At 43.3% G+C, this 25,467-nt stretch overlaps 1 protein-coding gene across 2 annotated transcripts in view; it reads left to right on the forward strand.

Annotated features, from left to right (window-relative positions):
- The window catches only part of NYAP2 (neuronal tyrosine-phosphorylated phosphoinositide-3-kinase adaptor 2), a 251,503-nt gene that overhangs the window by 188,102 nt on the left and 37,934 nt on the right, over window positions 1-25,467 (forward strand). For both annotated transcript variants that reach the window (XM_053309357.1, XM_053309358.1), the window contains 3 exons: window positions 7,522-7,734; window positions 10,440-10,481; window positions 21,073-21,176. In XM_053309357.1, the coding sequence (XP_053165332.1) occupies window positions 7,522-7,734; window positions 10,440-10,481; window positions 21,073-21,176 (359 nt within the window). The remainder of the gene's footprint in view (window positions 1-7,521; window positions 7,735-10,439; window positions 10,482-21,072; window positions 21,177-25,467) is intronic.

Genomic DNA, 25,467 nt, shown 5'->3' on the forward strand with positions numbered 1-25,467 from the left:
CTGCCTGACCCAGCTTTTTACCCTGGCCTTTAGCTGAGGATAAGGGTATGAGCATGTCCCTAACCCCAGCGCCGGGGTTGTGCATGTTACCTACAGCACCTGTCGCACAGGGGTATCCCCCAGAGCACCACACTTGTCACACAGTGCATTGTAGGAATTTGTAGAAAACTGGTTTTGCCATCTTGACTCAAATCCAAACTGGATTTGAGCCGACTTGGCCTGGTCCAGATTTATGCCCACTCGAACTGGAGCTGGTTTGCATGGCTTGGAGCCCTACTGGCAAAGGGGAATCCAGTGAGGGAGGGCATGGAGGCTCCCCTAAAGAGAGAGTGAGCAGGAGGGAGGTAAGCAACTTCTTATAAGGGCTGCCTTTGGGAGTGGCTGCAGGGGGGCAGGGGGGTGGACCCCACACCCCACCTGTCTTCCCTGGAGTAGGCAGGGGCTGGTGGTGGAACCAGGCCAATGCCGGCCCTGACAACTCCAGGGGAAGCTGGTGGGTTGGGGGGAGCTGCTGCTGCCCCCTCCACCACCCTCACAGCCACTGCTGCAGCCACCACCAGTGGCAATTAGTCAGTAGTAGTTTATCCGCTTTAGGGAATCCCCTGACTCCCCTTTACTGGTAAAGGGGAATTCTCACTGTATTCCCCTTTACCAGTAGGTATCTGAGTCAACTCGGTTCGAACCGGGCCTGATTTGGTTTGAATTCGAACTGGTTGAGGCAGGTCCAGTTCGACCCCAAACCTGTCGAGCCGGGCTCAAATCAAGCCATCATGCACACCCCTAATGCATTGTGGGATATGTGGAGGCCGGGAGAATGAGTGCTGAAGATTTAGCAGAAGATCATCTGGGGGGAAGGTAGGTGAAACCCTGTCTTCCCTTCCCCTCCCCCCACATGCTACACTCCCTGCGCTGGTGGGGAGCTTATTTTTTTTGGTGTTTTATGGTTTTTACTGTTTTAAATGTGTTTATGGAGGGTTTTTTTGTCTTTCCACTTTTGTGAAAAGTGGGGTGTCTATGAAAGGTGGTATAAAAGACATCTGCCTTGGGATGTCTTATGAAAGGCGGTATAAAAATTGAACAATAAAATAGCCTTAGTGAATGGTCGTATAAATCAAGCCCTGGGGAACTTCTTGGGAGACATTCAAACTATGGAGTCTGAATGAATTGGTTTATAATTTTTAAGGTGCAAGAGGCATACAGCATTCTAGATTGCAGCTTGGGTCGGGATGACCTTGTCCGCTGCAGTGCTGCTTGAAAGATCTTTAGTATTATTAATGTACTTTTGAAAAACTGACCTTGTTTGTGCTCCCACTGTCTCACTAAATTTTTTTTAAAAACTTTCCGCCACCATAATTTATTATTCATTTAGATTTATAACAGACGGAGGGGTGGGGGGAGATAAATGAATAATGCATGCATCGTTATCTGATACATTTTGGATTACGTAGAGAAGACTAGCTGAGAGTTGCCCTCATTTACAGTTCCTTTTCAGATTGTGCCTTGTTTGTCTCCTAAAAAAGAGATTCCGCTGCCTTGTCACTCAGCATTATAACAGTTAGGCTCTGGAATTAATAGGTGCTTAAGAGGCTTGTGGCAGAGTAACTAGGTAGGGTAGGCTCATTGGAATGATAGTGTTTTAGATAAAGCATTTCCCCAGCTCCAGTTTATCAGCTTATTTTTGTTTTAAGCTCTGGCTTACTAATTGGAATTCCCAGTTTGTAGGGGCTTACATGTCCTCTCTCATCAGAACCCCCATCAGACTCTACCTGTCCTTGACATCCATTTAAAAAGTCTGAGAGGAGACTGAAATCTGACACAACCATCATACGTATCTTGAATTTGATCAAGTACACTCATGCTGATGATCAGTGCCAGCAATGTAATTTTGCTGCCAGATGCAGAAAACCAAAGAGTACCCACTCCCTTCCTGTTTCCTTATCTTTTAAAAACTAAAAATTATTCCCTTAGTTCCTTCTTCCTTTCAGATATCTCTTCCTTCCTTCCATATTGTGGTGCCATTTCATCTCCTTTCCTTTGCACACCCTCCATGGGTTCTGGGGGCTCCGTGTGTATTCTGCTGTGTTGCCCCTAGGAATGGCCCACAGTCCACTGCCTGAAGTTGCCTGCTTCACCTGCTTCATTGTAGCACCAGCCTGCCTGTGAAAAACCATGCGCCTTATTCATGTCTTTATGATGCCACTGAACTCAGTTGGTTTTGAGGCTAGATGTGAATTCAGCATATCTTGGGCCACCACACATTGTGGGTGCCATGGCTGGAAAGGCATAAGTTGCGTAGTCCGGCCTTACACTTTTCTGTTGTGCATTTAAGTGATGTCCAGCAGATCCTGCTCTAGTGCAAAAGGGACACATCTGAAAATCTTGATATACTGTATATTCAATTAAGGGGGGGGGGCTTTGGTTTACAGGATAGTTATGGGTCCAACTGAACTCCAAAAACAAGAAAATTCAGTTGGTCATGGTGTTCACACTGTGCGGGCATGAGATCTGATGTCCAGTCTGAGATATTGTACTGGCTTATAAAATCATAACCATGGAAACACTGCTTGGCTAGGTCCTCCACACTCCAGTACACTAAGGCTAGGCACACGAGCAGCGTTACTCGGGTTAGGGAAGCCCTATCTGGGGAGGGCTATTTGTGTGCAGTGCCAGGATCAAGCCTGATCCCAGTGCTGTCATCCCCACAAGCCTGGGCTTTGTATCCAGGCTTTTACTTGGGTTAAAGGGCACAAGCACACCCTTTACCCCAGGTATGGGGTTGTGTGTATGCTCTGGCTGCATGTAGACTCATCATGCGGTGCACTGTGTGATATCCGGAGGCTGAGAGACATTGTCCCAGCCTCTGGAGATCCATGCTGCTTGCGGCAGCACAAGTTGTCTGGGAGCACAAACTGCGCTCTGCACAGCATGCTCTAGATCAGGGGTGGGGAACCTTGGCACTCCAGCTGTTGTTGAACTACAACTCCCATCATCCCCAGCCACAATAATTGTGGCTGGGGATGATGGGAGTTGTAGTTCCAACAACAGCTGGAGTGCCAAGGTTCCCCACCCCTGCTCTAGATCATCTGCAGGGGAGAGGTGATTTGGACTCTGCCCCCCCCCCCCCCCGCTCGGTCATGTGAATAGCCTTACTATCTGCCTAGGCTGGTGACTACAGCAAATCCTGGGGATTAGTGTTAAAGCAGTGTTTAAGAAGGCATGTGCAGATGATCGGATGATAAGTTCATCCGATCATCTTCACCCGGAGAGGAGCACTGGTCTTGTGGTAGCAAGCATTACTTGTCCCCTTAGCTAAGCAGGGTCTGCTCTGGTTGCATATGAATGGGAGACTAGAAGTGTGAGCACTGTAAGATACTCTCCTTAGGGGATGGAGCCACTCTGGGAAGAGCAGAAGGTTCCAAGTTCCCTCCCTGGCATCTCTCAGATAGGGCTGAGAGAGATTCCTGCCTGCATCCTTGGAGAAGCCTCTGCCAGTTTGTGTAGACAATACTGAGCTAATGGACCTATGGTCCGACTCATTATATGGCAGCTTCCTATGTTCCTAATTTGTGCAGATGACTGGCACGTGAGAGAGTGCTCAGCTCAGCTTCTGGATTGGGCAGGAGGTCTCTCCTACCTTAATTAGAATTGTGTGAACTGCCCTTTTATGTGATAAACATAGGACAGAACAGTTTGTAGAGGTGAACAGTTTGAGCCACAGAAAATAAGGCAAGTTTTGATTCAGGTGATTTCAGAATATGAGCACACCACATTGTCTTTTCATTTGCATCAAAGTATATTAAATGGAGAAAAGGTTCTCTGCTGCACAGACAACGCAGACCTCCCTAAGGAAGTTTTCTGAAAATGTAATTTCCCCTGTTTTATATTTCCCCCCCACCTCTTATAGTATTTGGAAAATAGCAACATTTTATGCTCCTGATAAATATCATCCAATAACACTGGTCTTGGGGCAAAGAATGGGCTTTGTGAGATGGCAGACTGATCCAGACTGTTTCATTTCTTTTAGCTTTATTAGTTTTAAGATAACCTCCAAAATGAAGCTTCACCATGTAAATATATTAACTCTCTGCAGTCAATGGTAAACTGATTTTCTGAAAAATCTCATGAAATTTCACTGAACATTATCAGAATTCATTAACACCAGGATGATGATTGCTTTTCTACATACAGCACTGTATCCAAACTGGATAAGAGAAAATAGTCTGGATTAATGGCCAAAGCTGCTTAACTGGGGACAGACCACCTCCATTCATCTAAGACAAGGCTGCTCAACTTCGGCCCTCCTACAGATGTTGGCCTACAACTCCCATAATCCCTGGCTATTGGCCACTGTGACTGGTAATTATGGGAGCTGTAGTCCAAAAACAGCTGGGGGGGGCTAAGTTGAGCAGGCCTGATCTAACAGCTGGTAAAGTTCTACTTGCCCACCCTACCCCACCCAGCCCCCAAGGGGCAGCTCAGGGTATTACAGCTCCTGAGGCAAGGCACCAAATACTGCTGGCCCCCGTGTCCCTGGTGGTGGGGCACAGCCCTCTTTCAAAACCAACGCTTGCAAACTTTGAAACTGTATGGGGAGCAGAGAAGAGGGCAGATTAGTAGGAGCCTCCTCTCCTCTCTTCTCCTCTCCTCTCATGTTTCTTGTAAGTGTTGCAAGGAGTGTAAGGAGAAGTGCTCCTTGCAAGGTTTGCAGTGGTCAGATCAGTCCCAAAGAGCTGCAATGGCAATGGCTGGGGCCATCTTGTGGCACTACTGACACCCCATTAATCTGTTGCCCAAAGCAACTGCCTTACTTTGCCTCATGAAAGGACTGCTACAGCCTCATCTTTGTGACCTCTCCCTGCATTGCTGGTCCTTATTGACTCACCCATGTTCTCTCTCTTTCAGTCCTCTCACCCTTCCTTTGATGCCTATTTTCAGCACTCCGGCCTATTTTGCAAAGTTGTTGTGGCTATTTGGGAATGCACAATGCAGTTTCTAGAAACTGCAAAATTGCATCATGGCCCTCTTGTTCTAGAGCAGGGCTGCACAACTCAAATGCCCTGGTGGGCTGGAACCATCTACAATGTGGAGTGCAGGGGCCGAGATCAAATTTTTAGCACATTATTACATTAAAATTAAAATTATTATATTAGTTACTTGTGGATCTACCCCCCGTCAATGGACCCATAGTTTTAACCAAGGATAGTGGTCAGAGAATAGGTGCTGTCCTTGTGCTCAGTGAGTGGGGCCTCTAGAGTGCATGTCAGCCCCAAACAAATGCCAAGTCCTCTCCTCTCCCTAATTGTTGTTGCTTTCAGGCTGCAATACTAGGCATGCTTACATGGGGGTAAGCCTCACTGGGCACATCATGGAGCATATTTCTGAGAACGCACGCACAGGATGGCGCTATAAGGCATTTTCCAGCTCTTGTGTTGCTGCAGGATACCTGAGGGGCCAGTAAAATAGTCTCTGCGGGCCGAATCTGGCCCCCGGGCCTTACGTTGTGCAGGCCTGTTCTAGAGTGAGATGCTGCAAAATATTGTTTGAGATCAAACTAGAGGAGCCAGAGGAAGATCAAGAAAATGTAGACAATACTGAGCTAGATGGACCTATGGTCTGTCTCAGTATATGGCAGCTTCCTATGCTCCGATGTCCCCCACCCCCGCCAACGCAAGCTTAAAAAGCAACTTTGGGTGCTTTGAATCCAGTTGTGGCTGTGTTGGTAGGGGAGGGGGACTGAACCCATCTCCCACCACAGTTTCCCAATTTAAATGATCTCCCCACCCCCCACTAAAGCTGCTGCTTCCCCCTCAGGAGAAAACAAGCATACCAAGAATGTATGGTACCTGTTTATTTCCCCCTGAAAGGCAAATAAGTGCTTAGGAAGGGGATAATAAATAGATAGATAGATTAGATAGATAGATAGATAGATAGATAGATAGATAGATAGATAGTAGGTTTAACATCCTCCCCTAGAACCATGACATTCATGTCCCCTGACCATGGCGTGGATTAGACCAAAGGGCTATCAGGTCCTACATTCTGAGGTCCTTCTCATGACCAGCCCTGCTCAGGTAGGAGAGCTGTCATCTAGGTAGAGCTGGTCATGAGAACTGCCAGGAATGGTCCCGATCCTGGCAATCCTTGACCAAGTAGCTTAAACCCAGGTTAAAGGTGAAGTAGGAGGATGTGGTTGCTAAGAGTGGACACCGACTTGACGGCACTTAATCAATCAAGCAGGAGGATGTGAGCGGGCCTCCTATCCCACTTCCCAGTCATGTGAACTGGTTTACTTGGGGTTTCTGCAGCCCAAGCATCCACAGAGCCAGGAGACTAGAGCACCCAGTGGCTATAAAATCCCCCAATGCTCCACGCTCCTTGCATGATGCATTGTGGGATGCTGGAGGACTTCCTTCTTCAGGTCATCAACACATTCTATGAATTCCATACATGCATTATTGTGCATGGGAATCAATAGTACAACTTCAATAAAGTCAGGGTTTTACACATTACCATCACTGGATTTTCTTAACATTGGGAGGACCACGTAGGATAATGTTGTGATGGGGTAAGGGTCATGAATAGATCAGTAAGTCTGGCACTAATACAAGAGATGACAAAAACTCATTAAGATTTTGGAGTTACTTTTGAAAACTCCCTTTGGGATAGATTTCCATCTCAGACTAGAGAATTAGAGCTGCAGAAGACCACTTAAAGCTATTAGACCACTAACTTTAGGTCATTAATCTAACGCCGACTTTGATTGAGTCAGCAGCATTTGAATCTGAGATTTCTTTTCTATGCTGTGCTTAAGGTAAGATAAGTCAGAGCTGCATTTAAACTAAGTGCTGTTTCCCACCCATAATATTGATGTGCATGTCAGATGAAAAAATGAGAGATGCAATAGGACGTTCCCAGTGGAAGAATCAGCGGGGATCATGAAAACTGTTAGAAACCTCATATCACTGTAGAAAGCTTATGTGCCCCATTTCTTCCAATATTTTGATACCTCCCATGACTGAATATGGAGCAGCTGGCCACTGGCCTCTCATGGCTTGTTTATGTTAGCTTGGTGGGTATTATTTAGGGTAATATCCACTAAGCATTTATTGCGCTTCACTTACATTTATTACGCTTCACTTAGACCAAGTATGTTAGATTGTCTCACATGAAAAACTCTGAGAAGAGAAATAAGTAGTCAGCAGAGGGTGCAATCTAGCTTTCCTTGTAAATGTACTTAATATTTTCCTATTCTAGATTGTCATGAAATATTTATTATAACTTCTAACTCCACTTGCAGTTCTGTCTATTTTATCAATGGTCCCAGCCATTCTAATTCAAAATACAATTATAACTATATATTTCAATACAGCCTGCTTCAAGTCCTCACTTATTATATTCCTCTATTGATTCCTGTGAGCAGTGGAGCTCAGTTAGCAGCTTACTGCACTGGAAATAATATGAGAATATGGATGGGATCAATTTCCACTGTATAATGGATTATGACCTTTGCATATTTTGTAGAACCATTAGATGAACTGAAGATCAGGAGCCACAGCACTGAACCACTACCAAAGCTGGAAAACAAAGAGAGAGGAGGTCACCATGGGACATCTTCCTCCAGAGAGCCAATCAAAGCTCAGGAATGGGATGGGACACCAGGACCACCAGTTACAACTAGTAGACTAGGAAGATCTTCTGTTAGTCCAACCATGTTGGCAGGAAGTAACAGCTCAGGTAAGTCTGAGTCCCATGAATACAGAATAAACATGGAAATACCAACCTTTGGATCAGAAATTTTGGGGCACCTAGCACAATACCTAGTATTTAACAGTAACCCATATGGATGCTGGAGATCAAGCAACAATGGAGCACTCCTTTCCTGACAACCCAAAAGAAAGGCACATAAAGAGAAAGGAACCATTGTAATTTTTAAAGGTGGCAGATAAAGAGACAAGAGGCCAGAGGCTGCTGCCTTCGACCACGTTACCTTATGGGAAAGATGTAGGTGATGCAATCTGAATCAGGCAGGCAGGTGGCCAGGAAGGAGGCACAGGCAGGAGGAAAAGGTAAGGCAAGATAAGGCACAGGAGACTCTGGATGAGTTACTTCATCTGAGAAATTGCTCAGACTGGGGAAATAAGCCTAGACATAGCTGCATTATAATGCAGCCACAATAAATTGTAGTTGGGGCTGATGGAAGTTGTAGTTCAGCAACATCTGGGTTAATAAGATGCAACATACCCTTCCTCCAATTATCTGGACTGTGGTACTAGCACCAAGGGTCAGGCCATTGTTTCCCTCTGTCTGAGAGATGCCCCAGTAGCAGGAGTGGCCTGTATAGGCAGAGCATGGCGGGGGGTTGGGGTGGTAAATGAGCTGCTACTACTACGACGATGATGAATATTTATATACTGCTCTTCAACCAAAGTCCTCAAAGCCATTTACATAGAAAAGTAAATAATGCATAAATAAGATGGCCCCTTGTCCCCAAAGGGCTCACAAACTACAAAGAAACATAATGTACCAGCAACAGCCACTGGAGGGATGCTGTGTTGGGGTTGGACAGGATCAGTTGCTCTCCCCCTGCTAAATATAAGAGAATTGCCACTTTAAGAGGTGTCTCTTTGCTCAGTTACCTGCAGGTGTGGCTCCTTCCCACTCTCCTTGTCCCCACCTGGCTGTCTTGTTCTGCCTTGCCTCCCCTGCTGCTGTGTTAACCCTGCAGGCTGCTCATTCACCTTGGCTGGGGGACTGGGCAACAGAGCAGCTCATCCGCCTGGGGTTAATATGGTAACAGGAGAGGTAAGGCAGAATAAGCTGGATGGGCGGCAAGAAAAGAGTGGGAAGAAGCTGCATCCGTGGCTCACCACCCCCACTGTACCGACTGCCACTTCCCAGTAGTGATGCCAGACAAGCCCCCTGCTGCCTTACATTCACAGGGACCCAACCTTACTGCACACCTTCACTAGGCTCTTGTTACACATGAAGCCATTTTTCACTTCTATAAAGTGCTGCAAGAATTCCCATATTTCTTTTGATGTCCCTCTTATTTTAAACCACTGAGAAGTCAATGCTACAACTCATGCTAGCCCGGATTTTATGTCTTAATAATTAATTGCACATTTGTGTTCTGAATTTCTTTAAAGTTTTTATAGCATACTGTTGATGCAGTGTACTAACTAACTAACTAACTAACTAACTAACTAACTAAGTTATAACTGCCTAGAGCCTTTGGAGTCAGGCAGTATATAAATTTAATTAATTAATTAGTCTTAATAATTAGAGGCAACATAGAGGCAACATAGGTGTTCAAATTCCTGCTCAGTTGCAAGCTCACTGGATGACCTTGGGCCAGTCACTGGACTGATTGACACAATTGTTCAAATCTAGGTTTACTGTGAGTTACAGATGTTAGTATGATTGGGTGAACCCCTGCTGTGGTGGTTTATGGCCTGCAAGGAATCTGAGTTTCCTGCCTTGGCATGGGTTCACACAATCACACCTATGTTGGTAACCCACATAAAACCTAGATTCAAATGATTATGTGAACCAGGCCACTATCTCAAGCTAACCTGTGAAGATAAAATATAGTGAGGGAGACCATAAGGTGTGATCCAGCAGGATACCATAACAGTGTGTAGAGCCAAAAGAGTTTCTGCAGGGAAAGCAGGCTTGACCCGCTCTCCCTGCAGATGATCAGGGAAGCCTCCTCAGGCAGGTGGATCACCCGCCCAGACAAGTGATAGCTTTGCTCTGGTGCTCCCATGCCCAGCTGTGGCTTGTCCAGCAGCTCCAGGGGTCGGGCGTAGGGAAGCGCCACTGTACAAGTGCATGGTGGATTCCTGGGGTCTCCCCTCCCCAAGTGTGTCTACCGTGGTTGCAGTCATACAACCAAAAAAACCGGGGTTAACGGAGTGCTCTCTTCTCCGTTAACCTTGTTTAAGGGGGAGGACATTTAGGTGAGCTTGTGGCCAGGAGCTACACAGCTCTTCTTGCTGCACACGAGCAGCAGAAACTGGGCTGGGATCCCTTAGCCTGGTTTCTGCTACTCGTGAGAATTGCCTCATTGTATTTTATCCTTGGGGGAAAGGGCAAGGTAAACAAATAAGGGAAAGAATATTAGGAACTGGCTTTTTGTATGGCCAGGTCTTCATTATATATTATAGAGGAAACCAGGGAAATCCAAATGACACCCAAACCAATTCAGGTTCCTCCTCTCAAGCATTGTTGTTGTGTTGGTAGTATCCAACACAGAGAGAATCCAAAGCAGGATGTAAATAGTTTGGTGGAACCAGAGCCAGCAAGCTTTTAAGCTTCTCAGAGCTCTCTTTCAGAAGGGTAGGAGAACACTGCAGCAGATTGACTCCATAGAAAGAGAGAAGCAAAGTAGGGAGACAATGCCTGCTGTGTTGAACCAACTTCTTTTGTTTGTTATATAGTGCTACTCCTCTGCTGGTCCCAGAACACCAGAGACAAAATAGGTAAGGTGATGCATCTTGGTTAAAGGGATTTCTACCTAAATTAGAAGACTGAAAGCTTACACACACTCACCAAGGGCAACTGGTCCAGCAACAGGTAAGTTTCTTTCTTACATTGTGTGTCAGTTCTGTTTGCTGAGTGTGTATAAGCTTTCCCCCCTGTAGGCCCCGCTCACATGAGGCAATTACAAGTTCAGAATACAAAGATTCCTCCCTATTCCCATCATTCTGCATTTCATGACAGCAAAAGAGGCTGAAGTTTTAAAATCAATAGGCCACAAGCCAACAAAGGGTGAGGACTGTTTAAGCACATTGATTTCAGTGGGCTTAAGTCTGTCTAACTCTGTGCTGGAATGTGCTGACTGTGATAAAACATAGAGATTAGAGTTTAAGATAACTATCCATGAACAATTCTAGTTCTATGTGATAATCCAGAGAAAAGAGAATAGGGGAAATGCATTTTGTAACATATGTCTATTAGTGGGGAGAAGTGATCAGGTGAAAGAGTAGCATAGATATTGTCTCCAGTTATCAAAAAAGACAGAAGTTCAGACACCTCTACTAGCAAACTGTGGTCTGTGAATGACCTGAGAGATATTACGAGTGCAGCTGAAATGCAATGGATTTCCTGATCCCTTCAAAACAAACTACATGTTAGGACAAGCTTGTGATTGGCCCTTGCATGTGTATTTTCTCTCTAAATATGTAATTGTTTTGTCAACTGCCCTGACACATATGTATTGGATGATATACATATACAGTAAGTCAAATAGCAGCCTCAGATGTGCTTTTATGGAGGGAAAGAAGATAGCTTTCATTTTTTCTCTCCAACATGACCTCATTCCAAATATCTCCTCCTCCTTTTATTTGTCCTAGGAGATAATGGCCTGGTTCACACAATTGTTCGAATCTAGGTTTTATGTGGGTTACTGACATTTGTGTGATTGTGTGAACCCAAGCCAAGATGGGAATCTCAGATTCATCTAAGGCCATAAACCAGCTTGGCATGGTTTACAATTATGTTAAAGTTGGTAAGCCAGATCAAACCTAGATTTGAGTGATTGTGAGTACCAGGTCAATGTTCATTGTGAGAGCACCAGTGAGAGCTTCCCTCCTGGGACAAACAGCAGCCTTGGGGAGGAGTTCTAGATTGGGACAAAGGCAGGGGCAAAGGATTTAAGCCCCTCTTCCTTCACCATGCTTCTGATTTGATTGAGCTGAACCACCCCATGGCTGATGTTTGGGAAAGGGAACAAGCACACTGAGGTCAATCACATATTTGTAGTGGTTAGAGTGCTGGACTAGGACTGGGGAGACATGAGTTCAAATCCCCATTCAGTGATGGCACTTGCTGGGTGACTCTGGGCCAGTCACTTCTCTCTCAGCCTAACCTACTTCACAGGGTTGTTGTGAGGAGAAATTTTACTATGTACTATGTACATACATACTATGTACATACATACTATGTACATACATACTATGTATGTACATACTATGTATGTAAATTTTACTCTGGGCTCCTCAAAGGAAGAGCGGAATATAAATGTAAAAATAAAAATAAAATGTAACTTGGCCCTTAGACAGGATAACCCTTACTGAGCAGGACCTCTGAAGCTTTGTTTACATCTCCTGCTTTTGTAAATTCATAACTTGACTTAATTTATCAAATTTTAAATGTCATACTTCCTGCATGTAATATAGGGGAAGTAAAAGAACTGGAAGTGAGAGAGGAAAATATCCATAGCCTTTCACAATACAGATTGTGGCTTGCTTCTTCATCCCTGGTTTGGATCTTCTGCAAGAAACCAGAGTGCAGAGGGCAGATCTCAAAAAACACTCATTAGAATTAAAGTACAGCAGATGATAGATCAGTTTTTGCATTCAGTGCAGCCAATACCATGCAGTTCTTATTCATTCATTCATTTGCTCATTTATTGGTTGGTTGGTTGGTTTGTGTTATATAGAATATTTATGTCCCAGCTTTCCAGTGCAAAACTGCATGGGATGGGCTTCAGTTCTTCCTTCCTGTCTGGATGGAAAGCAGTATCTTTCTGCAGCTGATCAACATAAGTGCACAGCAGTAGCCAGCTGGTTGTGGGCTGGTGTTCCACAGAGTCTTTGCTCTAGGCCTCTTGTCATCTCCAGTATGGAAATAGAAGGTGGGCAACCATGTTCCCCTCCTTCATCAAGGCACAGCTGTGCATTCATGCAGCCTAGGAATTGATTCATCCCCCTGCCACTGAATCCATTTTTTCATAGTGTGTAATGACATTTCATTGGGTTCAATTACCCCTAGTATAGGCCATTATAGCCTACGTGCCAGGAAAATGTACCTTTGAAAGCAGATTATTCACCTTTCTGCATTTTCAAATATTAAGGTGACCTTGAACTCCATGTTCATTAATGCATTTCATAGCTGTGTCTCATCACGTCTCTTGGATAATTTCTTAGGGACGTTTCTTCCCTTTTGTTTTCACGCATATTCCTTCAGTGGGTTCTTTAGAGGAATCGCTGCCAATGATTTTTACACACAGCAGCATTGAAAACATGTCACTGCTGTTTCAGTGAAGAGCCACAGGGGGTCTGCAAAATGGGAAGCTTCATTGAACTTAACTCTAGAGGTTTTGAAAGAGCATTTTCTGGAAGGTTGCTGTCTGGCAGGAGAATAAGGCAATTTGCACTTCCATCTACTGCTGGTACGAGGTACTGCACCCCATTTCCATTGCTGAACATCACAAACCTGACACTCTGCCAACCATTTTAGCAGACAGGCATGAGAATTTTGCAAACAAAACCATAGCATGCTTAGGAAAGGTTCGGAGGATTAGGGAGAAACTATCCTAATACATTATTAATCTCAAATCTTCCTGTGCAAATATTGACAAGAAAAGGACACTTGACACATTTTACTTTATTCACCTTTACAGACCTAAACACCAGGAGAATAGCAAATTTCTGGCTGCTTTTCTAGCACCAGGAAATCCTCTGCACTAATTTTTCATCCCTGGTTTGACAACAAGATTAACTTGTTCCTGCTGGAAAAGGCTGCCTGTCAGAACCAGGGTCTGAAGGAGAGCTGGTCTTGTGGTAACAGACATGAATTGTCCCCTTTGCTAAGCAGGCTTTACTTTGGTTTGCTTAGATGAGTGCTGTAAGATATTTCCCTTAGGGGATGGGGCCATAGCTCTGTGGAAGAACGTCTGAATGCTTGCATGCAGGAGGTCCCAGCTCCTCTCCCTGGCATTTCCAGGTAGGGCTGAGAGATGCTCCTGCCTGAAACCCTGGAGAACCACTGCCAGTCAGTGTAGATAATACTGAGCTAGATGGACCGATGATCTGACTCAGTATAAGGCAGATTTCTATGTCCCTATGCTATTTCCATTTCACCTCACTCTCTTTTGAAATTTGCACTACTGCTATTAGATATTCAAGAGCATTATAATACTTGGAACTCATTCCCACTGTCCATGATGCTTCTGTGTCCCCAAGGCTGTTGAAATGGAGGTGCAAATGGTTTGCAAAGAGGGCTTGGAAAATGTTCAAGAATGAGGTGGAGGCTGTGGAGAAGCCCCCCACCCCACGTATCTTAGAGCAACAACAGACAAGCTGCTTAGTAGCATCACACAGGTCTTCAGCTCAGCACAGGAAACTGCTACAGCTGTGCAGCCTCTGTTTGGAAACCTCCAGTGAAAGAGAGGCCAGCACTACACAAGGCAGCGGCTGCATTCACACAAAACAGGAGACCAGAGTTGGAGGAACCTGCGGTTTCCTTACTGTTATGTCTGAACCGAGCCAACTACTGTAGCACAACCTGGGATCACACTGACGAGACTCCAGTTTGAACCCTCGTTTTGTAGTGAGGTTCACTGCTCCATACCGAGGGTCCAAGTAGCCTCCTTTTCGTCCGAATGTAGCCCTGGAGGTTGCATTTGGCTGGATTGGTGTTGAGGAAGCCCCTCCCTCCCTCCATGATTGGCTGTGCAGGCTGTCCTTCAAGCAAGAAGGAAGCCTGCACAGCCAGCTCCCCCACATCTCTGCCGTTTCACTGACTGCAGAGAGGACGCTCTCCTCGATGTCCAAATGTGGATAGGAGAGTGGGGGGGAGAGGCGAAAAACTGTCAGTCCGTAGGGACCGTGGTTCCATGTTACATGCAAATTCGGCTGGAATGTTCTACTGTCAAACAGCTCTTACACATAGAAAATCCCTTTGTCTAGCCTGCATCTGTTTTCCTATAATTTCAGCCCTTTGAGACCAGCCCTGCCTTTAGGAGCAACAGATAACATTTGCCCCTCCTTCAGTGAGACAGACCTTCAGATATTTGAAGGTGGCTGTCATGTCTTCCCTTAGTCTTGGTTTTCAGACCTCCCACCATCTTTGTTTGCCCTTCTCTGAACCTATTCCTATTTACCAACCTCCTTAAAGAGCAGGGCCCAGAAATGTATTCCAAGTATTCCAAGTGACATCTGACCAGCACAAAATAGAGTGCAGTTAGCACTTCTCATCTGGACATGGCGGCTGACATCCTGACTAAAAAAGCATGAGTGCTATGTGAGCAGCTGCTAATGGGCTTGACTAATGGAGCACCACTGCATGTGCAGGGGGCAAGCATTTTGATGACCTCTCCTTCCCCAGAAGAGCTCTGTGCCACCAATAATATGAGCCACCAATAATATTGCACAGCCCTGACATCAGTTTGATTATTCTGCCCCCACCCCCTGAAAACTTAACAATATACATACACTGTGTCCCAGAAAAAGAAATCAAGAAAAGATGAATTGGATAGTTTCCCCAACACTTTTTATAATTATTTATAGCATTTACTTAAACCATTACAATATTTAAGTACTATGTATTTCCCCAAAGCTAGTCTAGGAGAGGTTCTGGAGGACAATTACCTTCATAGTTTGCATCGTATCAACAACGTTTTTCAATAAAGTTGTTGAAAACATGTGATTCATGCTGAGATAGCCATTTCTGGTGATTACAATCTCCAGAATAGAAGAGATATCATCTTGTGTGCTGCTGACTGGGTATGATCCACCACAGGAACTTGATGAGGCTTCTGTAGGTCTTCTCCCTGCCTCAAAGCTCTATAGTCCTGCACATTCGTTATTTCATTCATAAATCAGAACGCTTTTCATCACACCAATGGCTTCTTAAAGTTCATGTCACACACACACCATTTTCCCTGTACTTGTATGAACTATTCACAATAGATGAGCTGAATTTATTTTTCATTACATGTTTCCATTTTTAAATGTTGGAATACTACTCAAACTCTCAGGAATTTTTCATCTGTGCAAGTCTCATCAGCTCAGCTGCACAAACAATAGTACACAGAATACATCTGCAGTATAGATATTAAAAAGAAAGGATATGATCTTTCTGCTCTTTCCCTATGGCCCTTGTACAGAGGGGAGGCAGTACAAGTGCAGACCAGACCTGCTGCTATTCATGCAGCAGTGATCACCTATGCAGTGGCGTGTGTCTTTACTGGCAGAATTGGCCCAAGTGTAGAGATGTGCCCAAATCATTTTGGCACCTCATTACAGAGGCACCAAAGCCGTATGGCATGGCTTTTTAGATTCAACAGTGTGGCGGAGGGGTGGAGGGGGGTGGCGGAGAATCAGGTAAAACCTGTGTGCCTCCTTTTAAAGCTACTGTTCTCCACCACCCCACCACTCCATGGTACAGATGTGCACAGAAATGGGTTGCCCGGTTTGGTTTGAGCCTCTGCCCATTAGGAATGCGCGGCGGCCTCCAAAATGGCCACCTCAGTGGAGGGCAGGCCGGGAACAGGCTGAAGACTGCCCAAACTGGCTGATTTGGGCATAAAGGCAGGCCGGCAGGGTGGAGGGGGTACCTCTGGAGACCCCACCCCATGACAGTGACTCCCGGTGAGTAATTCTTTTTTAAAAAAATAAAACTTAGGAACAACCTCCCCCCCCAATAGGCTGGGGGGTTCAGTTCAATAGCGAACTAAACTGGGGGGGGGGGCATTTTGGTCTGATATCGAACCAAAACCATTCGATGTCAAAAAGTTTCAGAATCGATCCTGTTTGCACATCCCTACTCTGCAGTTGCATGATATGCTTTCTGCACATCCCTACTGGAGTGCCTGAAGCAAGGCACCAAATGCTGCCTTGCTCTACACCTCTGGTGGGGGCCAGCTCTCTTTCAAGACTCACCCTTCTAAGTTTTGAAAGTGGCATGGGGGTGAGCAAGAGGGAAGCTGAATTCTTCTCTCTGAATGTAAGCTTTGCAAGGAGTGTGAGAAGAGGTGCTTCTTGCGTAGCCCTCATGGGTCAGCTAAGTCTTGAGAAGCTGCCCTGACAGTGGGAAGCAGCTTGCCACCCTGCTGGCTCCGCATAAATCTACCGCCTGAGGTGACCACCTCACCTTCCTTTGTGAAAGGACTGCCCCTGTTTACAGGGGAAGGGAATGTTCACATTAACAGGGAGAGAAGATCTGAGGAAAACAGAGAGAGGTGATCTGAGTGTGATGATAGAATGGCTTCTGGGCTTAAGCAGTCTGCCACTCTGCTGATTGCTTGTACCAGAAAGGTACCACACACTCAGCTGACCAGCAACCCTTTCAAACTGATGGTAATGTCTTTGACCACGTTCACCTGTATTTATTATTACATGAAACTGGAAGAATTGAACACCTAGTCTTCGGATCTTGCCTGGGAATGAGCACATGGTAGTATTTTTACATTAGGGGAAAATAGAATTTTCCAGATTAAAAGAGCAAGCAACTGGTATTAAGTAACAAAAAATGACTTAATCCTCCTTTGCTATATCTTATTTTAAATATTATTTTATTTTTATGTATTTATTGTTAGATTTTTATACTGCTTTTCATTAAAACAATCTCAAGGTGGTTTAGAAAACATTTAAAGCAATATAAAACTATAAAACAGTTACACAATAAAATATTAAATTGGAATATAAAAATACATATCTAATTAAAAGTTTGTTTTTAAATACACAATAAGACTATAAAATACAGAGCAGCAGCAACAAAAACAACACTTATATAAAAGCCTGGGTAAAAAGTCACTTGCTTTCTAAAAAATTGTGATGGAGGCTGTGATACCCATTAGGAGAGCATTCCAATGTCTGGGGGCAATAACTGAGATTAATTTGTATTAAAGAAGTTATTTAAAAATAGTTAAAAATCAGAAAAAAGACTCTCAGTCACGTTTTGTCTTCAATTCTTGGAATTAAAGGAGTTTCTAAATTCTACAGCATTAATGGGAAACTTTAATATGAAATTTCTAGTATTAGAAGACCCTGTGAAGTTTCAACAGGCACACAGAACTGGAATACACAGGGAGATAAAGAGGAACAAACACCACCTCTGAGTTTGATGGGTTCTGTTTCTTTGATGCCAGATGAAAGGCGTATCATTGAGAAAGATGTGATAATCTTTCATCATGGTGCGTATGCCCAATTGAAATGATGACATTTCCCTCCTCCTTTTGAAACAAAGAAAAACAACTTCGAAGTTGCAGTAGACAAGGCCTTGCAGCTTTTTAGTGGGTTAAAAAAAAAAATCAGTAGTGCTAAAGCAGGCATTATTGTCTGGCTGTATTATACAAGCAGAGGTGCAGCTAGGTAATTTTGGACCCTGGAACTAATGAGTTTTGCTCCTCCCCCTTAAATAAACATTCTCTCTGTATATATACATTTCATCACAAATCCACAGGTCTGGGCCAAAGTGCATGTGGGGTTGGGGGGTGGGAGTGGAGAGACTACACAACTCCCAAAGGATCCATACATCTTCTTGATCATTCACTGCAAACCCATGGATCTGGGCCAGAGTGCTTTTGCCAAACAACAACAAAAGACAATGCAAGCCCCAATGGATTCACACAGCTTCTTGACCATTCACAAACTTACTGGGACACAACATGTTTCCCTTGCTCCACAGTTCAAACATAAAACCAACTTGGACATATAGTGCACTCGTAAGGGGGGGAATTAAAACCACAGCACATACCCTTTGTTTCACAGTTCTCATGCAGGACTTTTGGTTCACAAACCAACTTGAGCATAGAGTAATTGTTAAAAAAAAGTTGTTCATTCAGATGTAAGAGTACGTTCCACTGTCATCAGATGTGAACTATTATATAGATAGAAATCTATTTCTGGCTGCTTTACTGTAGTAGGGAAACATTCATTAAAAATCACTGTATTGACCCATTTCTTTCCCTGAAATAAAAATACACACAGTCCTGCCATCTTGGACTACATGTGTGCTCAGTTTCGGAACTCTAAGCTCAGCCATTCTGGAAGTGTAAAAGGTTGGGCAAAAGGAGGGATATGTTGCACTTTTATTATGAAGGCAAAGGGCAGATTCCTTCACATCAGGGTGGAACAATGTACCAGGGGAGGGGATTCAGTCCAACAATTTTTGTAATTTTCTGCCATGAAAATGCCACTTATATTACTTTTGACTTTTTAAAAAAGTTTTTTTTTAATTTAAAAAATCATTAAACATCAGCAGACTGACTGATCCATTTCAAAATCAATACACCAAGTCCTACTAACTTGTCCTATTTCTGAACCTAGTTTTTGAACTCTAGGCCAAGCCATTCCAGAAATATCAAAGTGGTGTCAAAGGGGTGATATTTGCCCTGTTTTATGAAGGCAATGGAATGATGGTGCAGGGCGGGGGGTCTTCAGTTCCAGAAGTTTTTGTAATTTTCTGCTATGAAACTAGCCACTTATAGGATTTTTCGGACTTTTTTTTTTAATCCAAAAAATCATTCAAAATCAAAGGATTGAAAAATCAATACACAGAGTCATGATAACCTGTCCTACATCAGTGCCATATAGGGGTGTGCCCAAACCATGGTTCAAGTACTATTTGGGAGTGGAGAGCAGGAGCTTTAATAAAGAGGAGAACAGGTACTTACCTGCTCTCCACCACCCCATGCAGCTTCCTTCTGGGACGGCACTCAGTCCAAGTACCCCTGTGTGGTGCGAACACACACATGGCATCCACATGTATACGGGCACCATTTGCATGGTCAGTATGGTGTTTCTGACCACGCAAATGGCATCTGTGCATGTACAGATGCCATGTTCATGCTGGCATTGCATGGGCGTACTTGCGCTGAGTGTCACCCAAGCAGAAAGCTGCATGGTGTGGTGGAGAGCAGGTAAGGATCTGCTCTCCTCTTTCTTAAAGCTTGCACTCCCTGCTCCCAAATGGTGTGCGAACAATTCAAATCATGGTCTGGCCACACCCCTCGTGCCAAATTTCAGAACTCTAGTCCAAGCCATTCCAGAAATATAAAAGGGACCCTCTTTTCCCTGAGGGAACATAATGGGGTCCTCTAGGAGAGTAGCACATGGACCTGGGCCCCCAGATCTGTGCCTAATGGTGCCCCTGTATACAAGTATCCACAACTCCCCAAACTCATACATCTGTGCATACAGTAGCCATCAAGAGACAAGCTGCAAGTCAATTAAGCTTAGCATTTACAAAACAAAGGAGGAGGAGGTGGCGGCGGAGGAGGAGGAGACTTGTAGCTACCACAGAGATGAAAAATGGTTACAGTGACTTCCAGTCTTAGAACTGTTGCTTCTAATGTGACCTGAGTGATGGCAAATTTTAAAATTATGATTGGCACCAACATTCTGAAAAAGTGAAATTCAAAGCAAATTTCAGATCTCCCATAGAGAAACATCTGACATTTTTCATGGGAAACTATAAGAACTGAGGTTTATCTAGGGTTTTTTGCACATCTCTAAAAAATGTCTACCCATTTCTTACTGGAGTTACTTTTCTCTTGTATCAAGAAGGGCCCACTGAATCAGATTGAATGACAATGTCCGAGTGGCTTTCTAAGCAATGGAATAGCATCAGATATTAAAGTGCTGGATTTCCTCAACAAGTTTTAACCCCAATGCACACCAAAGCTGACCCAAATAAAAAATCAAGAGGTTATTTTAAGTTCAGCCTTTGGTTGGAAGTTTCCTTAGTAAGATAACATATCTGAGAATGGCTGAATAGAAAGAGTTCAGGTTCCCATCCTTGACCCTATTGTACATGTTGATACATGACCATTCCATTGGCATTGGAGGCAAGTCATATTCAGATACTAAATTTTACATCATACAGGTGTCTGTACATGTTGTTATGGGCATATTTTTATGTGAATTACTATTAATTCATTCATTTTAAAAGTGGACCAGAGTACAGACCCCCTCAAATGCAGGGAACACATAGGAAGTATACTATTGTACATAACTTGCACATAATGCATGGATATCTGTCTGTGCATGCAGATTTGTGCATATGCACACTTTACCCAAATTGTATGTGTGTTGAACATAACTTGATGAGGGCTGCAGAGAATCAAGGTGTTCTTGAAGGCAGGAATTGACAGCAATAAACAGGAAGATAAATGCTGGAAAATGTTTAGTCAGCCCTGTCAGAGTAAGGAATGGAAAACAGAAACATCATAAACGTAGGTTTCATTTACAACTATATGTTTCTATGACTGTCAAAATTCATTTTTGTTAGACAGATAAGAATCTTCAGAAACCTCCACAGTGATGCATTGTTTTTTCTTTCCAGAACCGAAAGCAAGCTGCAGATTAGGGCGATCTGCATCCACATCAGGTGTGCCTCCTCCCTCCGTTACTCCTCTCAGGCAAGCCAGCAATCTGCAACCGAGCCAGGTACCACCGTTAGCCAATCGTGAATGACTTCCTGTGATGCAACATGCCAAATGTTCTCACCTGTGTGTGTCTATCATCTGTTACTATAAATGGTTATTCTGTGTTTTGGTTTGGTTTCTGTTTGTATGCCTGTATATGTGTGTGTGTGTGTCTCTCTCTCTCTCTCTTTCATCAGCAAAGAAATTCTCCCTTCAGCACTATGGCAGGACTTTCTTTGCCATTAATTCTTAAATCTCTATTTGTCTCCTCTTCATTCTGTAATATAAATGTGATGACCTTATACTCTGTGTACTAGCTGAACGCTTAATTTTTTTTTAAATTTTTTGCTTAATCTGGTCCCTTTTGTATTTTTCTACTGACTTTAAACGTTTATCCACATTTGATAAATTATGTCGGTTCCAGTTATAATGTAGATTTCTTTTAAACATCTTGTCCAAAACATTTCCACTATATTTCGCATGGACTTTGTACATACCATTGAATTCTGACCATACCAATGACTTTGTACATACCATTTAAACTCTATTATACTATAGGTGCCAGTTTTCCTTCTATTTTTTTTCTTTTTTAGCTTGGTGCATGATTGTATTGTTGTACTATATGAATCAACACTGTCCTTACATGCTAGAGATACTGCAAAGCATTTTGTTTCCACATGACAGCTCATTTTTCTTCATTCCTAGTTTATATGTAAGGGTAATGGACTACTAAATAATCTCCTGAAGTTGTGTTTGTTACGAACTAGGAAAATCATTATGATGAGCAGGGTATATCATGGAGGAAAGACCCATATATTATGGACCCTCAAGGAGTGAAATGCACTCTCTGCACATAGAGATGCACTGCATTTCACTAATGGGGTGCCTGTTGTGGGTTGCTAAGCCATCCACTGTCAGGGTGGTGGGCAGTTTCACCCCACCACTACATTGTCCCTAGGCACAGCACTTTATTTTCCCCTTTAGGCATGAGTGGCAGTCATTCACTTATATGGGATGTACATATAAGTGAGTACATCTGAGTACATCCTTTTCTCCCTTTATATGGGATAAAGGATGTACTCAGACATGCAGTTGTCTGGGCAAGGGGCAGCTTCCTTCTTCCCCAAACTATGTCTCCAGTTAAGACCCTGTTTACAAGCAGCCCATAACTGTGTCTTCCCACCCCAGGTTCTTTTTTCTTACCTCTGGTGTACACATGCAGCAGAATGAGGTGGCAGAATGCTGAGGAGATAGAATGGAATGTACCACTTCAGACTGCTGGTGGGGGATCACATTTCTGAAGGCACCTCTATGTCAGAAGTTCCTTGCAAATAGAAAATGAACGCAGCAGACACAAGGCCCTACTAGAATTTTTCTCCCTGATATGCTAGTTTCCTGCAGGGCAGCTTTCTTTTCATAAGAGAAGAATTCAGAAGTAGTATCTCCTACCTTTGGTCTATAGTAGTACAATCCATTGTATTATTTTAGGATTTTACCGTCTCATTCTACTCTGTGAGTAGACCCAACCTTATTCACATTAAATGTTGGGAGAATGGGGCACATTTGGAACTGGGATAGATAGATAGATAGATAGATAGATAGATAGATAGATAGATAGATAGATACCCAGTTTAAATATGACTACTTATCACAAAATGTTGAAAAGGTTAACACAGATCTGCAGAGAAAAGTCAGAAGAACCATTCTTCTATGTGTATAACTTAAAGATAAAAATAAATTAATGTTCAGCTTTCCTAGGTGAATGTTGAGGTAATTAATATCTGGTGATTTTTGCATAAGTACAAGACTTAACATTACAAAATAATTTACACAGTGATCCAAAACACATAGCACTATGTTTAGGATCGAGGAACAGGGACTTCACTCAAGTGTTATTAATGTCTTTCTTCAGACCCAAAGTATAAAGGCAATATTTTTCCCCTTTTTATGCATTTGTTGATAAATGTATTTTTGGAAATCTGGAATGTTGAAGAACACTAAACAAACAAAAAAACAAACAAACAAATAAACAACCCTCTATGCTGTGGCTGGATTATGGGGGGTAGGGGATGAGGCCAGACATGAGGGAGTCAAAATTTTAAACTCTGCAAAACAGTCATCATGCCCTGGTACCTGCTATCCTTTTATGCAGCAGGTCCTTGGGGCTTCATGCTGGGGTGTATACATGAAGGGGTGTATATGTGAACGTGTGTCACAGTATAGTGGCCAACACACTTCACATTTTGGGAAGTGATGGCAGTAGCAATGCAGCAGTGATGAAACACTCCTTAGGAGGGACAAAATTGTTCAGAAGAAGCAAGGACCAGCTGTTCCATAGCTCAGAAACTCTGTGAGTGCCCCCCTCTTGGAACTGTGGAGAGCTCTACAGTATGTCAGCCACTGTTCTGCATGGATGCCATTTAACAAACATGCAGTGCACTCGGAAGTAAGTCCCTACATTCAGGAAATTGTATACCTTTGAACATAAGCGCAAAGGAAGCTGCCTTATACAGAGTCAGACCATTGGTCCATTTAACTCAGTATTGTCTTCACCAGGGGTACCCAACCTGTGGTACTCCAGATGTTGTTGAACTACAACTCACATGACCCTCCCCCATTTACAATTCATTGTGGCTGGGGATGATGGGAGTTGTAATTCAGCAACACCTGGAGCACCACAGGTTGGGAACTCATGGCCTACACTCATGGCCTACTCATGGCCAAGGTTTCAGGCAGGAGTCTTTCCCAGCCCTATGTGGATGTGCCAGGGATTGAACCTGGGACCTTCTGCATGTGAAGCAGAAGATGCTCTACCACTGAGCTATGGTCCAAACCTACAGCTTTCTCTCAGATGCTATAACATAGTGCAAGGTGGCTCAAACTCTTGAGATATGCACTAGTTTATTATCTGGAATAACTTAAAGGTAATTGTTGGAAGGAATCTGCACTTTAAGAAATCCATTACTACATAAGAGATTTCTACATCAGTGTTTATAGTAGGCAAATTAGAAAAGAACCCAGGAAAGGAAGTAGCTGGGCAGTGCTATTGTTTATTCAACAAGCTGAAGGTGCACAAACTTCCAGAGAAGATCTGAAGACCCCTTAAAATCTAACACAGTCACTTTTATACCCCTTTTGTTTTGGCCATTGGCCGTAAATAAAGTATCTGTCTACCCCTTTTATGGTCATAGCTGTTTCCTCCAAATTTCAGGTGCTTTGATTGGATTGTCTCTAGGTTCCCTAATTTACCCATTTCTCATAAGTCATCTTACATGATCACAAGCCCTGTAAGTATGGATGTCCCCAGATTTGTTTTATTCCACTACGTCAGCTTTTCAGGATGTCTGCATTTTTTTATTTTTCTGCATCCATGCTGAAATCCCCCCGTCTTCTGCTATGAGAGGCCATATTGTAAGGACCCTTATTTCACTACCTGTTTGGCCTAACTTTTGAAACCTCTCAGCATAGGCACCTTCTGACTCACAAATCTCTGTAAGGTTATTTTAAGGATAGAGCCCTACAGTTTTATTCAAGCCCATTCAAAGGTTTGGCCAAGCTAAAACTTCCCTAATCAATAACTATTGCTAATGTACTACTACTACTACTACTACTAATAATAATAATAATAATAAGAAGAAGATCGCACAGACTGACTATGAACTAAGGCATGACAAGGTAGCAGGGATGATACACCGTAACATCTGCAGAAAATACAAGCTACCTGTAGCCAAACATTGGTGGGACCATAAAATTGAAAATGTTGTAGAAAATGAAGATGCAAAAATATTATGGGACTTTCGATTAGAAACAGACAAACATCTGCCACACAATACACCAGATATAATTGTAGTCAAGAAGAAAGAAAAACAAGTCAAAATAATCAACATAGCAATACCAGGGGATAGCAGAATAGAAGAAAAAGAAATAGAAAAAATCACAAAATACAAAGATCTACAAATTGAAATTGAAAGGCTGTGGCAGAAGAAGACCAAAATAATCCCAGTAGTAATTGGCACCCTAGGTGCAATTCCAAAAGACCTTGAAGAGCACCTCAACACCATAGGAGCCACAGAAATCACCATTGGCCAATTACAAAAAGCAACTTTACTGGGAACAGCCTATATTCTGTGATGATATCTATAATAATAACAACAAGAACATTGATAATAAAATTCTGGCATCCCAGGTCCTTGGGAAGGACTTGATGTCTGGATAAAACAAACCAGTCAATAACACCTGTCTGACTGTGTAAACAACAATAATAATTGATGATGATGATGATGATGATGATGCAACTTAACATCTAACACTAC

This window comes from Hemicordylus capensis, chromosome 3, assembly GCF_027244095.1.
Source record: "Hemicordylus capensis ecotype Gifberg chromosome 3, rHemCap1.1.pri, whole genome shotgun sequence".
NCBI classification, from domain to species: Eukaryota; Metazoa; Chordata; class Lepidosauria; order Squamata; family Cordylidae; genus Hemicordylus; species Hemicordylus capensis.